General features: G+C 44.4%; 1 protein-coding gene across 1 annotated transcript in view; it reads right to left on the bottom strand.

Annotated features, from left to right (window-relative positions):
- LOC126183257 (rapamycin-insensitive companion of mTOR) overlaps positions 1-15,800 on the bottom strand; it is a 253,190-nt gene that overhangs the window by 82,107 nt on the left and 155,283 nt on the right. The window contains exons 18-20 of the mRNA XM_049925073.1: positions 8,607-8,850; positions 4,304-4,510; positions 4,069-4,213 (exon numbers count right to left, since the gene is read on the bottom strand). Coding sequence (XP_049781030.1) covers positions 4,069-4,213; positions 4,304-4,510; positions 8,607-8,850 — 596 coding nt within the window. The remainder of the gene's footprint in view (positions 1-4,068; positions 4,214-4,303; positions 4,511-8,606; positions 8,851-15,800) is intronic.

The raw sequence follows: 15,800 nt of genomic DNA, 5'->3' as shown, positions 1-15,800 counted from the left end.
CCAAATGAAGTGATACTCCTCCACATGCCTTGGTGCATATTAAAGTCTTCAAGTGGGAGAAAAGTGGAAGAGTTGCATGTGCACCATTATTGCCTCCAGTGTGATGCACAGGGCAATCCACTCACTAATCAAATGTGTGCAAACAAATGTACAGATCCCTCCAGATGCCCTCTTGGGCCAGCATGGTTCTGACAAAATGCACAATAATCATGGAACATAGGGGAATGGTCATCAGTGAAGTGTGTTGCTTGTAGAATATGAAAACTTAAAAAGGGGAGGAATTCTCACTGAATGATTACATTACAGGCATTTATGTTAGGCATGAAGGGGCCAGGAGGACCGGTCATGCCCAAGGATCACTGCCTATCACCGATGAGGATGGAACTATGTCAATGACGATTGGTTCATATTCTGACTACATGTGGGGATCAGGTGCCTTCAGTGTCAACGGAGTAGCCTTTTCCCAATAATTCTCCTCCTCCTCCTCCTCCTCCTCCGCAGTCTTTGGTGACCAATATTTTTGTAAGGGCCTATCCGCAATGAGCATGGGAATGGATGAAAGGTCGGCAGCCCTGGGACCCATAGGTCACAGTTGCTTCAGACTCTGAGCTGTGGGTTGCCAGAGACAGGGGACCTAAGAGAGAACCCTGTCACTGGTAGAAATTGAACGAGGAAGCTGCTTATGTGGCCAGGTGTGCGATATGGTTCCTGAACATGGTGCAGTGGGAACCACAAGACAGAATGGCATTGGAAGAACTGGTTTGTAAAAAAAAGGTAGTGCGGGGGGGGGGGGGGGGGGGGCGAGGACTGCAACGTTCACATAATTGGCCATCATATCAACGGGATGCAAGCATTCGTATTGTTTTCATGCCTCAGCAAGTGACAGGTGGTCAACAGATTTATGTTCCCATATTTTCTTTTCTTTCTTGAACACTGGGCAAACTGGTGAATGTGGAGCTTGAAGTTCCGTGCATTTGACACATATAGGATGTTGTTCACAAAGACTACCTCTGTGGAGTGGCTGTCCACAGTTTCCACACTTTGGGTCCACCTGGCAGTGGGATGGCATATGACCAAGCATAAGCATCAGAAGCACGTCATTGGTGGTGGGACGCAAGGTTTCACTTCACACTTGTACACCATGATCAATTTTATCCTGACGAACATTTCTTTCAAAGGCTAGGGTAAAGGTGCTTGTATCTGTTTGATTACCCTTGGGACCTTTCTGGACATGTAGCCACTCAAGCCACTCAAGATTAGCCCATAGCACCTAGTATGTTTGGAGTCTCCTCGTATGCCTCTATGGAAGATGATACCTTGGACCATATTCAGAGTTTTGTGTGGGGCATTCATCAACACTATTGGCACCTAGGCATTCACATGCCTGAAGAGCTGTAGACTGTGCAGCTGAGGACAATCAACTGTGATCCATTGTGCATTTTCCCCAATGGCTCAACTTTTCGAAATTTATCTTCGATATGTTCCACAAAAATAGCTGTTCGAACACATACAAAGTACTGGATCAATTGTTTTACTCCCCAGATACTCTTCCCTTGGGATAGCCAGTGTAGGAAAAGCAGTAGTGTTCTAGTGTCTGCAGTGAAATTTCTATACCCATCGGATGACACAGCTGGATCAGAACACACATCGTTTTGGTGTCACTTAATATGTTCCATGTGTGGAACGTTCCCCCCACATGCCTCCTACTCTGATCAAGAGCTCTCCCCACAGGAGAGCAGCATAGGTCATGGCCTGATGGCCATTGCCAGCAGTTCTGATGCCCCAGGAAGACGGGTAGGTACGGCTTGACATGTGTGGAGAGCTGGCAGCTCAGCTATCTGTAGTGTGATCCCTGTGTTGGCAGTGGGCTCATTTGATAGGGTACATAAAACGTCACCATGTCAGATTGGTTACCGTGTTGGCAGTGAAATGGATATACAAGTCTGTGCAGGTATTGTGCATAGATAGTCTTTAACAATGCATGCAGTAGCACTATGTAAGGTATCCTTTCCCAGTTGGTCTACATTACAGAAACAATTTGGAAAATGAAGATCAAATCCAGAAGGAAACTAAAAAATTATTTCAGCTAAACGATGATGTAAAGTAAATGAATGAATAGTCCGAGAAAGGAAGACAGAACTTAAGGAATAGCAGGATGGACATCAAAGGCTGCAACCATGAGAAAAAGAGTGTGAGAAGGAATGATAGAGATGAAAGACTGCAGCACAGGAAAGGATGTAGGTGCTGCAATAGCTCAGGACCCTGTGATCGCCACTCACGAACTCGCAAAAGAGTCATGAGCCCCGTGACAGGAGGATGATGATGATATTATTATTATTATTATTATTATTATTATTATTATTATTGTGATACCACCGACAACTGGATTAGACAGTAAGCAAAAGAGGAAATGAATATAAAAATGGATGTAAACCATTTCTTTATTTAAATTTCACTTTTCCTTTTACTATTCTAGCAATCACTAAATTGCATATGTTTAGTATACATATAATATTAACCATTTTAGGCATCTATATCAATATTTTCATTAGTCAGAATATGTTAAAATTAAAATTTTCTCAAAGATGAGAGAAGATTTTAACTTTAGGTGCAAGTAGAAAGATAAAGACATCTCCCCCTCCCTGTCCACGAACACACACACACACACACACACACACACACACACACACACACACACCTCTATCCTTTATCTCACATGACAGTGATATGTTGGTTTGCACAACCAATTTCTGCACAAGGTCACCGACTAGTTTTCTCGGAGTCTGCTATTGGGTGGAGAACTGTAGGGGCCTCTAAACAACATTGCTACTTGAGATGGACTTTTTCCATTTTCATGAAAAAGGTGGACGTAAACAAAATCAGACTAGGAGACAGAGAAATAGCCAAAACATTGTGCAGTGATCTAGGCATGCACACAACATTAAAATATCACATGCCTATCATTCTGGCCACTTTACATTCACCAAGAATATATTTACACTTTGATCATCACTTATTGCCAAACTGCCAGCAAATTTTTTTCAGGATACTAACCAATCTCTTCACCATCCAACCCACTGCCATCAAATATCGTCCCTGTCATTCCTCATACCACATACCCTTTACACTGGTAGATCCACACACACTATCTATAAGGTTTTTTTCAACATATAATGGATCAGCACTAAAACCATGTTATCTGCCACATGGATTTCCTTTATGTAGCTGGCTGAACTAGTGAAGGCAGCTGGCATTGCATGTAGGCTGGAAGATCATCTTGTGATTTGTTACATTGTTCCCAGAACTATGTCATGGGTCTATGGTTTGGAGACGAGTGGATGAAGCACAGATGAATCCTCAATGACCACTGATGTGATGTTCTCGAAGTCTGCTACTGGGTGGAGAATTATGGGGCCCCTATGATAGGTAAAGAGGTATGCTACACATAGGAAGTGGTTACTTGACTGGCAGAGTGCCTTTTTATGTTATAGAAAGCCTTACAGAACAGGAAGAGAAAATTACATTGTACTAGTTAATGGCAAGGGTATTTATGATAATGCTCCAGAACTAGTTACAATTATTAGCAGTAACAAGGTGAATGTGGTTCTAGGAACAGAAAACAGCTTGAATTCAGAAGTAACTAGCAGCAAAATTTTAAATTCTGATTATAAAATATACTACAAGTGTAGGGTGGTAACAATTGGTGGTGGCACATTTACTGCAAGAAAGGACTGTCATGCAATTACAGATTCCAGGAAAGAAACAACTTTCATAAATTTATTTTTAAATTGTGTCTTCAACGAAGTGAACTAAAGTGTATCACAAATGTAATAATAAATTTACTGCTTCAAATTTTAACATAAAGAGATTAATGAAACAAAACAGTTAAAGTATAAAAAGGAAAATGAAAAATAATTCAGTTACACAAGGGGCAGCATAGAAACTAATATATAATATTTTGGTTAATACATAACTATTTTGAGTCAACAACTTCTTTCCAATGTAATGCATTAATAAAAACTGTGATTAAGAACTACTGGTAAATCAGTGGTCTGCAATGTAACCAACCTCGTATCTGCCTGGTCCCACACTGGTGATGATTGCTTGCACTCACTCATGCTGCGCACATGACGTGGTGGTCGCCAGTGAGGAAGTGTTTGCGATTTCTGCTGCGGAATATTTGTTGGCTTGCTTGTCCTTGGTCCACTGCTTCCTAATATGAGAATTACGTTAAACATCATATTTTGAAAACATTATTCAAAATAAGAATCATGGTCCAAAACTGAATTTTGTACATAGTAACCTGAGCTGTCATTCCAAGACAATACTGCAGCTTCATCTTCACTTATTTCATCATCATCAATGAAAAAGTTCTTTTGGCAATCCATATCCACAGCACTACTAGAGGTGGAAACAGAGTCAGCTTCACTAGATGAGCAAAGATCAATATCTATCTGCTCTTCAATTACTGGCCACCGTTCATGCCTGTCATGTCTTACACTAAGCCAACCTAAAATTTAAAGTGGAGTCAGTTACAGAAAAAGAAATGCAGTTGTGTAAAGTATCCTACAAAAAATAATAAAAATTAAATAATGGGAGAATACAAAGAAGAAGAAAAAGATTTCTTTTACTGAGAAGTGAAATCTGTCTGTCATGTTTACATGCATACCATGTCTACCTTGCCCACTCCAATCATCATCCACAAACATGCCTGCTAATCTGACAAGTAATGAACCTATCTGAGTTGGGCACTGAGCACAATGATTCTTTCACTAATTATAATCTACATATAATTAATTAGTAATTATTGAAAAATAACAATTAATGAAAGAGATTTCCTAGGAAAATGAAATGACAATTCAAAATTAACAACAGTAAGTTGCATACTGCACCACCCTTTGTGGCATATAAACAATGAAAGGAGTAAAGGTAAGCACTCATCAAGCTGTGCATGTATGGCAGTGGTGGCCACAAAGGTTTCAATATTTCAATACACTTTTTCAGAACTGATTTCCTATGGCTTCTTACGGCTGATGGCAAGTTAACTGAAAATATGTGTCCTTGGATAATGAACATCTTTCTGGACAAAAGTGACTTTGAATCTTTAGGTGGATTGTTCTTATTTTCGGTATTACGAGGGTGGTTTGAACAGTTCTCGGAATGGAATAGAAAAAAAGGACTTACATCACTGAAACGTTATTTTATTTTTCAATGTAGTCTTATTGGGAATGGATCTTTTTCCCTTACTGGGCTTTGAAATACATGACTCATGCCAGGCCATCCAGTCGTCGTTGGCAGACAATCACTTGCAGCAGCAGCTTCTGGATGATTTCCCAGACGTGTTCTCTCCCACATCTCAGAGGGTCTCCAGGTTCGAAGCCCACATCAAACTCCTCCCCTCAGCAGTTCTGAAGTTCTACAAGGCTCGCTCTGTACCATCTGCTCTCCATGATAAACTGCAGCAGGAGCTTCATTGCCTAGAGGATGAGAGCTTCCTGACCCCATTCCACCATAGTCACTGGGTTACACCCTTTGAGATCCTCGAGAAGCCAAATGGATCTCTTCACATTTGTGGGGATTTTAAGGCCACTGTCAACGCTCAGTGAGTTATTGACTCCTATTCCATACCCAAGGTTGATGACAACCTGTCCAGGTTGGCTGGTGGAAAGGTGTTTGTCAAAATTGACCTGCGGGATGCCTACCTCCAGTTGCCTTTGGACAACTCGCCGAAAACGATTTTGGTAGTCAATACCCCTTTTGGGCTCTTCGGTTAGAACTGCCTTCTGTTTGGGGTCACCAGTGCTCCAGCCATCTTCCAGCGCTATTTGGAAACATTGACAAGAGACATCCCGGGGTTGGCTAACTAGCTTGATGACATCTTAGTCAGTGGCGGCTCCAACCTGGACTTGGCCCGAAACCTCCGGCACCTCTTCCATGTTCTTCAGGGTGCCGGCTTACATTGCAACAAGGAGAAATCTCTTTTTCTTGTTCCTCAGGTGACCTACCTCAGCCACGTTTTGGGCACTAATGGCATTCGACTGTTGCCCCAGATGTCGAGGCTATTCAGCAGCTGCCACCTCCGTAGGACATCTCCCAGCTCAAGTCAGTTCTGTGTCAACTCAATTACTACTGCCGTTTTATCCCACATGCCACGGCTCTGGTGGAACCCCTTCACTGCCTCCTCCATAAGAAGGTTACCTGGGACTGGTCACCGGCTTGTGATAGTGTGTTCCGCTGTTTGAAGTCTTCTCACCTGATGCCAGCTTGCCTGGTCCCTTATGATCCTGCCAAGACTCTCACCTTGGCTGACGTATCAGACAACATCTTGTCTCACATCATCGACAGAGTCGAGTGCCCGGTGGCCTTCATCTCCAAAACGCTATCCCTGGCTCAGAATTAACTACAGACAAATTGAGGAGGTGGCCTTGGCCAGCATCTTTGAGTTTAAGAAATTCCACAATTTCATCTACAGCTGTCGCTTCACCTCATACACTGATCACAAGCCTCTGGTCTCATTGTTTGGTGCTACATCCGCCATCCCTATGAGGACTGCTCGCAGTCTCCAGTGCTGGACATTGTTCCTCGTGGAATATTCCTACAACACCCGTTTTTGAGCCACAGCTCTCCATGTCAACGCGGATCTTCTCTCTTGTCTCCCAGTGGGTGCCAACCATGAGTTCGATGCTGACCCAGTTGCCGGTTTCCCCCAGGATGACGCCGCTGCTGAGGTAGTAGCTGATTTGCAGCTGGATGCCAAGCTAGCTGCACTGCAGATGACTCGACCCTCCACGTTCAGCATGGGTGGATGTCAGACCATCATCAGTTCCAGCAGCCGGAGGTCCAAGCCTACTGGCACTGCTGCCACGACCTGTCTGTCAGAGATAGGGTCCTCCTGATCTTGGGTGATAATGATCGTTGGCAGGTTGGGCTGCCGCCCTCCCTCCACCAGTGGGCCTTGGAGCTCCTGCACGTTGGTCATTTGGGGATTGTCCTGACGAAATGGCTTGCCCGGCAGCATGTCTACTAGATGGGGGGGTGGACGTCGGCCATCACCCGAATCAACTGTTCAGGATGGGTCATCTCCAGCTGAAAAACTTCACGGCCGCCCTCATCGGTCCCCCTTGTCTCTCCTGTTTCCATCTTCTCTCTGCCCAGCTTCTCCACTTTCGGCAAGGCCCCATTTTTCTCTGCAGGATCCAGTCTGGGCGATGGTGTTTACACGGAATTGTCCCCGGCGGGTCCCTGCCCAGGTCTCACACTCATCAGCCAAGCTATGGCGCCAGTCACCTTCAACACCAGCACGGTGTGCCTGAAGCACACCAAGCAACTTCACCACTGGTGTGGTCCGCACCCGGCTCCTCTGCCATCTCCACGGCCGTCGGCCCTTGGGGATGACGGTACTCCTCTTCCCGCCCAACTGCCACAATCGCCGGTCACACCCCAGGTGGACCCTCTGGCAGTGGTCCCTATGCCCATGGAGGTGGACCGTGTGCCTGTGCCTGCCCAGGTCTCCTGTGGCCGATGGCCCCGGAGCCCAATGTCGAGATGAGCTTTCCACTCACCCCTTGGGGGTTGGAGGGGGGGGGGGGGGGGGAAGTCTGCTGTGGCTGCCCACTTCATACATCATAATGCCTACTGCATCGGCATCCTACTTCACGTCCAACCAACATGGGATACCTAATTCACAGGGCCTATATACACCAGGAAAACCAACGTCGTCTGTGTTATCAAGATAAATATTTACCAGTAGTCACAACACAACAAACACCAGGTCCCCACCAACGGTTGCCAGGGACCACTATCCATTCACGGAGCCTGCAGAACAGCTTCACCACAGATTGCAGTTTGGGCAGAAACTACTTTGATATGCCAGGCACGTGATCGTAGATAGTATCAACAGATACATCCGCCAAACAGGCTTTATAGGGTGGTGCACTGCCAGCAAAGGGCAGTTCGATGCACTGCTTGGAAGTATACAGGGCTGGCAGCCACTGCCAGACGCCTCTTCTAGCTGGCTGATCTCTTGCAGATGGACTTGGAATAGTCGATCAACATCTTGACATTGTAGACTTGTTTATTGTGATTGCTCCCCGTGAACAGTCAGGTCTTTTTTATTATTATTTGTTATTTTATATTTGTGACAATCCCCAGTTGGGATCAAGTCTGTTGTTATTTTGGAGACTGTATTATTGTTTTGTTTTGATGAGTCCAATAAATTGTTTCTGGACTTGTGTTTTCTACATTTCTATTCTGCTAGCGCAGATACTTCAGAATATGAACAGCATTTCTGGTGTAGCTCAGAGTTCTGGTCTCCCTCATCACTTTATTCTTCTCTTTTCCTGATGGAAAGAGTGGCAAATAAACCGATAAATATTCCTTTTAATAATTTCCAGTACTGCTATGAGGAGCACAAAGAACATCGCTGATGTTATTTTGCTTCTGAAGAAAACCTTTATGTATTTTTTTAAAAATTAAGATGAGAGTTATGTTTAACCAAATATTGTACAATTCCGAAGATACAAAAATAAAAGTAAGATTTTAAATAAAAAAGTATCCTTTAGTTGTTATACACAACTGCTCAGTATAAAAGTATAAACAGCATTTACCTGCTTTTCGTAGTTCATTGGCTCCATGAAATGTTGTTGCAATCAGTCCCAAAACATAGACAGCTGTACCACGAATTGAGTAAACGTCCGAAGTTTCTGCTATTTTAACTATTGCTTGCACAACACCTTCCTCTGATAGAAGTGATAAGCCAGATACTGATGTGGCTACATGTCCACATACCCACAATGCTGCTTTCAACTCCAAGATTTCTTTCTCAGTACTGCAATTCTGCACGTGCACAATCTGCATGAAAAATTGATTGGAAAATTAAATACATTCATACAGGTGATATACCACAGTTTTTACACATATCTGCCAAGATCAGAGAACTATGTTAACATGCCAGTATAGTAAAGTGACTGACTTTCCTGCAGAGAGAGAGAGAGAGAGAGAGAGAGAGAGAGAGAGAGAGAGAGAGAGAGAGAGATTGCATAAAATTATTATTTTAACTCTAACTACCATGGAAAATAGAGTGAACGAAACAAGGTGAAGAATTAGTTCAGCATTTCATCAGCAAGCAGATGCTCAGTGAAGGGAGTGAGGGTGGTGGTGGGAGTTCGAGAATGGACATAATGAAATTAATTTTAATGCCATTCACTGGCACCTGAACTGTAACTGATTGAAGTATACCCATAAGAGAGCCCTGTCAGAAATTACTTAGATTTTTTTATATGTCCAATATTTCCTGATGGTTCGTGCAAGCTTGTCTCAAGAGATTGACAACATCCTTAATTTCAATAAAATTCTTACGTGTGTGTGGGGTCACATCAAATGTAATAAAAGTACCAACATTTTAGCTACTATTTAGGCATTCTTCATCTGAGTGACAGTACTTTGTAGTATCGGCTGTGTATATGGTATCTGAAAGTGGCTGGTGTTCTGGAATACCATGTTTTGACTGGGTGACAGAATCAAGGGGGTAGATATTTGATATTAATTTTTATTGGTTGTAACTGGCATATCCAGTGAAAGTGGCCTTCATGACATAGTAGGCAGTGGCACCCGAGCATAACTGATTTCTGTAGCCTGCACTGGCAGTATTTACAGTGTATGTTGGGACAATTCTGCAGGCACAGTCGGCCTGTAGTGACTGCACTAACTGGCAACCAAGATGGCAAGTGTTTGTGGTCTTACTCTCAGCTCATTTAGGACAGCCATTTTGATACCTCAACAGTTCTGCTGCCTAACTAAAACAATGGTTTCTTTAAATTGTACGGTCTCAGAGCACTAGTCTTCCCTTTACACAACTGTTGATTTGGGATGCTGACATGCCTATGTGTGTTGTTAATGCTCATCAGTGTGTGTGTGTGTGTGTGTGTGTGTGTGTGTGTGTGTGTGTGTGTGTGTGTGTTGAAAGGACATCTCATCACACCAATACAGACCAGTCCACAATCATAGCTAAGCTAACATGCCCCTGGCATGTAAAACTCGTTCACGGTATCTTCAGTGGAACCCAGAAAGTCCCTTACCTCATTGTTGCTGTAGTAGGTGGGTTTCATTCTCTCTCAGCACAGAATCTTTTCCACACTATCACTAATGCCTCGTTCATATCAAAGGCAGAAGATTTGTCATGGTGGTGCTTGCTGCGTGCTCTTGATCTTGTGTCCCCCTTGTTCCATAGCTTTTTTTTATGGTACCCTTGCTATGGGCATTTGCCCTGAAAGTGGATTGTAGCTTGCAGAGTTTGCCCTCCTGGTTGTCAGTATTGCTGACTCAGTAAACCCCTGTTTGTAGTAACCAATACACAAAACCAATTCAGATAACCACGTATATGGTTTTATTCATAAACCTCTGAACAACAATGGAAATAAACCTCTCATGAACCCACATGTAACAAGGCACAGAACAACTGATGTGAGCGGTACAACTGGATAACATAGAGAGGATCACTCAGGCCTGCTCCGCACATATATATGCTCGAGTTGCCAACAGACTGTGCGATGCAGATTGCGCCACGTGCACACCTCCCATGGGCAGCCTATAGTGGTCGGGCGCTCTGATACAGTTGGCGGCTGATTCAAGCACATATGCACAGCAACACCACACTCAGTGTACTTACACTCATATGCACTAGAAGCAAGATACACAGAACACCTCTCCCTTGTGTGAACTGGGCATCCAGGCAACGGAGGAGATGCCAGCTGCCCGATGAGAGAGACATCTATTGGATATGGAGTGGCAGCAACCAATACCGATGGAGGGGGCAGGACATTGTGCTGGGCATGCACTGGAGAATAAGGCTAGAAAGTGCAGGATGCAGGCATACACGAGGGCAGTGGGCCCGCACGGCGACTGTCAACAGCACTGGACCAGAGGTTGCCATCACCTTCTCTGAGTTGTCATCAGCAGGCAGGTCAAAGTGTGGAGCAGATGAGGCTGGACCCACCGGTGACAATGGCTGTGGTGATGAGGGGCCAGGTGAAGTACCCTGACCGGAACAGCAGACGGCTACAACTGATCCGAGGCTAGAAGAACCCCAAGCCGCCACACATGGAGAGTGGCAGGAAAGGCTGTGGTGACGGAGGCCGCACCCACAAACCAGTAGCTTCTGGTGGTGAATGGACGTGCAACTGAACAAAGTGGTGCGCAACCAGCCCGTCAGCCATACGGGCATCATAAAGATGTTGTCCCTGGTGGTGGACAACAGTGCCTGGTATCCACTTGGGCTGGCGACCAAACCCTTACATCCACACCGGTGATTCAGGAGCAAAGCAGTCAGACGAACCCAACCAAGGCAGGTGCAGCGCAGGCTGCAGAAGGTATAGGAGTGTGTATGCTTGCTAGCCGTGAAGCAACTCAGCTGGGCTCCACTCTCCTATCGGCGTGAAGCAATAGTTTCTCAGAAAACAGAGAAGGACATCATCCCACAAAGAATCCACAACAAACTTCTTCATTTGTGACTTGAATGTACCCACTAGTCACTCTGCCTCACCATTTGATTGAGGCTGGAATGGTGGAGCCATAACATGACTTATGTCCTGATGAGAACAAAACAATTCAAAGGTGTGGGATATGAAATGGGAGCCATTATTGGAAACCAAGATACAAGGCAACCCCTCAATAGGAAAATCTCTTAAAAGCATATGAATTTTGACCTCAGCATGGTCGATGCACAACAGAGAATGTAAAGAAACCGTTACAATGCATCTACAACCAAGAGCCAATAGGAAATCAAGAAAAGACCCATAATGCGTTCGCATGGATACAGGGGAGCAGGCCAGGGAGACAGAGATGCCCTGGGAGCTGCCTGTTGTTGGGCACACTGTTCACAAGTTGCCTCAAAACTGACAATTTTCATCAATCCCTGGGCAAAAAAGCATGTCTCCTAGCTAAAAGTTTAATGCTCCCCAATGGCTCTGCTGAAGAAGGCATAGAACCTCGCACCATAATGCAGTGGATATGACTACTCTGGGAGAGAGGTTGTCTGTGGACAACAGCAAAACACTGTCAAAAACAGAAAGGTTATCCTGTAAGGAAAAATAGTTGCACAGGTTGTTCAAAGCCCGATGGAGCAGTGTATCTGGCCAGTCCTGTTGAACAAACTGAACCACCTGGTGGAGAACCAGCAGCTGCTATGCGCAAGCTCCTAATTTGTAAACCCTCGACCACATCCTGCATTTCAATATTGAGACGGAAACAAAGCAAATCTTGAAGATCAAAGTTGGAATCAGAATCCACAGGAAGATGGGACAAGATGTCCACACCGGCATGTTTAGATGTAGGTTGAAAACGGATTTTGTAATTGTAGCAAGACAAGAACAACACCCAGCATTGTAAGTGGTGTGTTGGCTTTTCAGGCAAGGAAGTGTGAGGGTTAAACAAGAAAACCAAGGGTTTATGTTCAGTAATAATGTGAAACCTGGAGAGAACAAAAAAATCCCCACAGAGCATAGACTATGACAAGAGCCTCTTTTTCCACCTGAGAGTAAGGATGTTGGGCCAAAGTGAGAGATTTACATGTGAACACGATAGGTCGTTCAGAGCCATCACCATCACCGTGCACTAATGTGAGGCATCAGTCACCAAAACTATGTGCTGATCTAGAGAGAATGTAGTTTAATAATAGTCCCAGACTAGTTTGGATTTGAACATGTGAAAAGCATGTTCACAATCCGGGCTCCAGCAAAAAGGTACATTCTTGCGTAACAAATCATGCAACAGGTGGACCAATGTGGCTGCCCCCGGCAGGGATTTATTGTAGTAGGTTATCTTTCCTAGGAAGGCCTGAAGCTCCTTTGTGGATGAGGAGCAAGGCACAGATGTAACAGCAGAGATGTGGTCTGACCCCATCCCACTGGACCTTGAACCCCAAATAAACAATAATAGGTTGAAAAAACTGAGATTTTGCAACATTACACCATAAGCCTGCAGACTGTAAGACAGGTAACAAAGTGCGCAAATTTTTCAACTGGTTGGCTGTGGAGGAGCCTGTCACAACAATATCATACAGATAATTACACAACCCAGGACAGGCATAATCAGTTGCTCTAAAAATCACTTGAAATAGCAGGGGCACTAGCCATACCAAAAGGAAGGCACAAATGTTGCCAGAGACCAAAAGGAGTATTCAAAACCAGAACTCGCCAGAACTCTTTGTCCACAGGGATCTGCAGATATGCTTCATACAAATCAATTTTAGAAAAATACTGGCTACCCTACATTTTTGCCAATAGGTCCTTCCGGCATCGAAGAGGATACGCATCCATGATCGACTGCACGCTGATGCTAGTACTGAAGTTGCCGAAGACGTGAAGTTTCCCTAACGGCTTCCAACTACAACCAGTAGACACAACAATTCACTAGCCTTAACAGGTTGCACCACCATTACAGACTGAAGTCTGTCCAATTCTGCTTACACTTGATCTTTCAGGGCAATAGGAATAGGATACACATGACAAAAATGAGGCCGAGCTGTGGATTTCAAAGGAATATGAGCAAAAAAATTCATAGTGCACCCTATACTTTCCAAAAACAAGTTTGAAAACTCCTCACACAGTTTTTCTAAATGAGAATAAGATACCTGCTCAGACAAAAGGTGAACTTCGTTGGTGATAGAAAATCCAAATGCCTGAAATGCGTCAATCTCAACCCTGGTATCAGCAATGTGGCAAGCATTACAATTGGCCCAGCGCTTAGAGCATGTCGATTGTTTGTGCTGGACAAAACAGAAGAGAAAAGACAGAAACAGAGACTTTTGATGCTGGTGCTGTGACGGTCGTGGATGCTTGGGCCAGCCTTGGGCTGATCAGCACTGGGCCCAACATGTTTACCACCACCACTGCTGCTTTCTCGTGCAAGCTATCTGTCGTCCTAGTGGGCATCTTTTGACACTACTGTCACATTGACCAACTTTTCAATTTGGTCACCTGCTATTCCAGAAACTTCCCCAACTCATGTGGCTAGGACATGCGTTCATTTGCGGAATTCTTGTAATGAGGCAAGCTGACACAGTAACTGATACATTTTACGGTGAATCTGTGAGTGGAAGGAGGCTTTGCACAAATCTGAGTCTGTCACATCGACAGCCAGAAAATGCTGTCCGAGTCTTTTTTTGTAAGCTTCCCAATCCACAGTTGAATCATCATATGGAGGAAAACTGGGTGGATGTTAATGCAAGCAGACAAAGTAGTCACTGCCGAAGTAAGCTGTTCAATCAGGGCTGGTAGCACAGCATCCATAATGACTAACTTAACGGAACTGTACTTAAAGACTGCACATACGGAAACTATTCCAAACTCATTGCCAGTCATGTAGTAACTAAGTAATACACAAAACTGATCCACGTAACACAAATATAGCGTTATTCATAAACCTCTGAAAACAATAACAGAAATCAGCTACTCATGAATCCACACATAACAAGACACAGAACAACAGATGTGAGTGATATAACTGGATCAAAACAGAGAGGGTCAGTCAGTGCCACTCTGCACACATATATACAGGGTGTTACAAAAAGGTACGGCCAAACTTTCAGGAAACATTCCTCACACACAGAGAAAGAAAATATGTTATGTGGACATGTGTCCGGAAACGCCTACTTTCCATGTTAGAGCTCATTTTATTACTTCTCTTCAAATCACATTAATCATGGAGTGGAAACACACAGCAACAGAACTTACCAGCGTGACTTCAAACACTTTGTTACAGGAAATGTTCAAAATGTCCTCCGTTAGCGAGGATACATGCATCCACCCTCCGTCGCATGGAATCCCTGATGCGCTGATGCAGCCCTGGAGAATGGCGTATTGTATCACAGCGGTCCACAATACTAGCACGAAGAGTCTCTACATTTGGTACCGGGGTTGCGTAGACAAGAGCTTTCAAATGCCCCCATAAATGAAAGTCAAGAGGGTTGGGGTCAGGAGAGCGTGGAGGCCATGAAATTGGTCCGCCTCTACCAATCCATCGGTCACCGAATCTGTTGTTGAGAAGCGTACGAACACTTCGACTGAAATGTGCAGGAGCTCCATCGTGCATGAACCACATGTTGTGTCGTACTTGTAAAGGCACATGTTCTAGCAGCACAGGTAGAGTATCCCGTATGAAATCATGGCAGTGAATCGAGGACGAAACTAAAATGAGCTCTAACATGGAAATTAAGCGTTTCCGGACACATGTCCACATAACATCTTTTCTTTATTTGTGTGTGAGGAATGATTCCTGAAAGTTTGGCCGTACCTTTTTCTAACACCCTGTATACATGCGAGTCACCAGTAGACGGTGCAGTGGAGACTGCGCCACATGCCCGCCTCCTACAGGTGGTCTCCAGCGGCCGACCCATGCTGATACAGTTGGCACCTGATTCGAGTACACGTGCATGGGGACCCCACACTTGGTGCACAATCACTCACATGCACTAGCAGCAAGATACAAGAGTGTCATAAATATATGAATCACCAAGATGATCTGATTTGGTGTGATAATGAGACAGACTGTTCAGGTATCTTTCCACGCTTTTTGGCTTTCTGAACACTCTGCATCTAAACTACCTGTCAAATTTCCTAGTGACGACCACACTCAGAAAATGCGGCATACTGTCCTTTTCAGTTTCCATCATGAAGCTTCCGTCAACAAGTCTCCTGCTATTGGTGAGAGAAGGGAGTGCCCCTTACCACATCATTTCTCTGTTCACAAAAGTTGCCTTTCCACTTCAAGTTAGTGGTCATCAGGCAGTCCCACATGAGGTAACA

Source organism: Schistocerca cancellata, chromosome 4, assembly GCF_023864275.1.
Source record: "Schistocerca cancellata isolate TAMUIC-IGC-003103 chromosome 4, iqSchCanc2.1, whole genome shotgun sequence".
Classification (NCBI taxonomy): domain Eukaryota; kingdom Metazoa; phylum Arthropoda; class Insecta; order Orthoptera; family Acrididae; genus Schistocerca; species Schistocerca cancellata.
The sequence above is the reverse complement of the archived record's forward strand: the minus strand, read 5'-3'. Positions and strand labels throughout refer to the sequence as shown.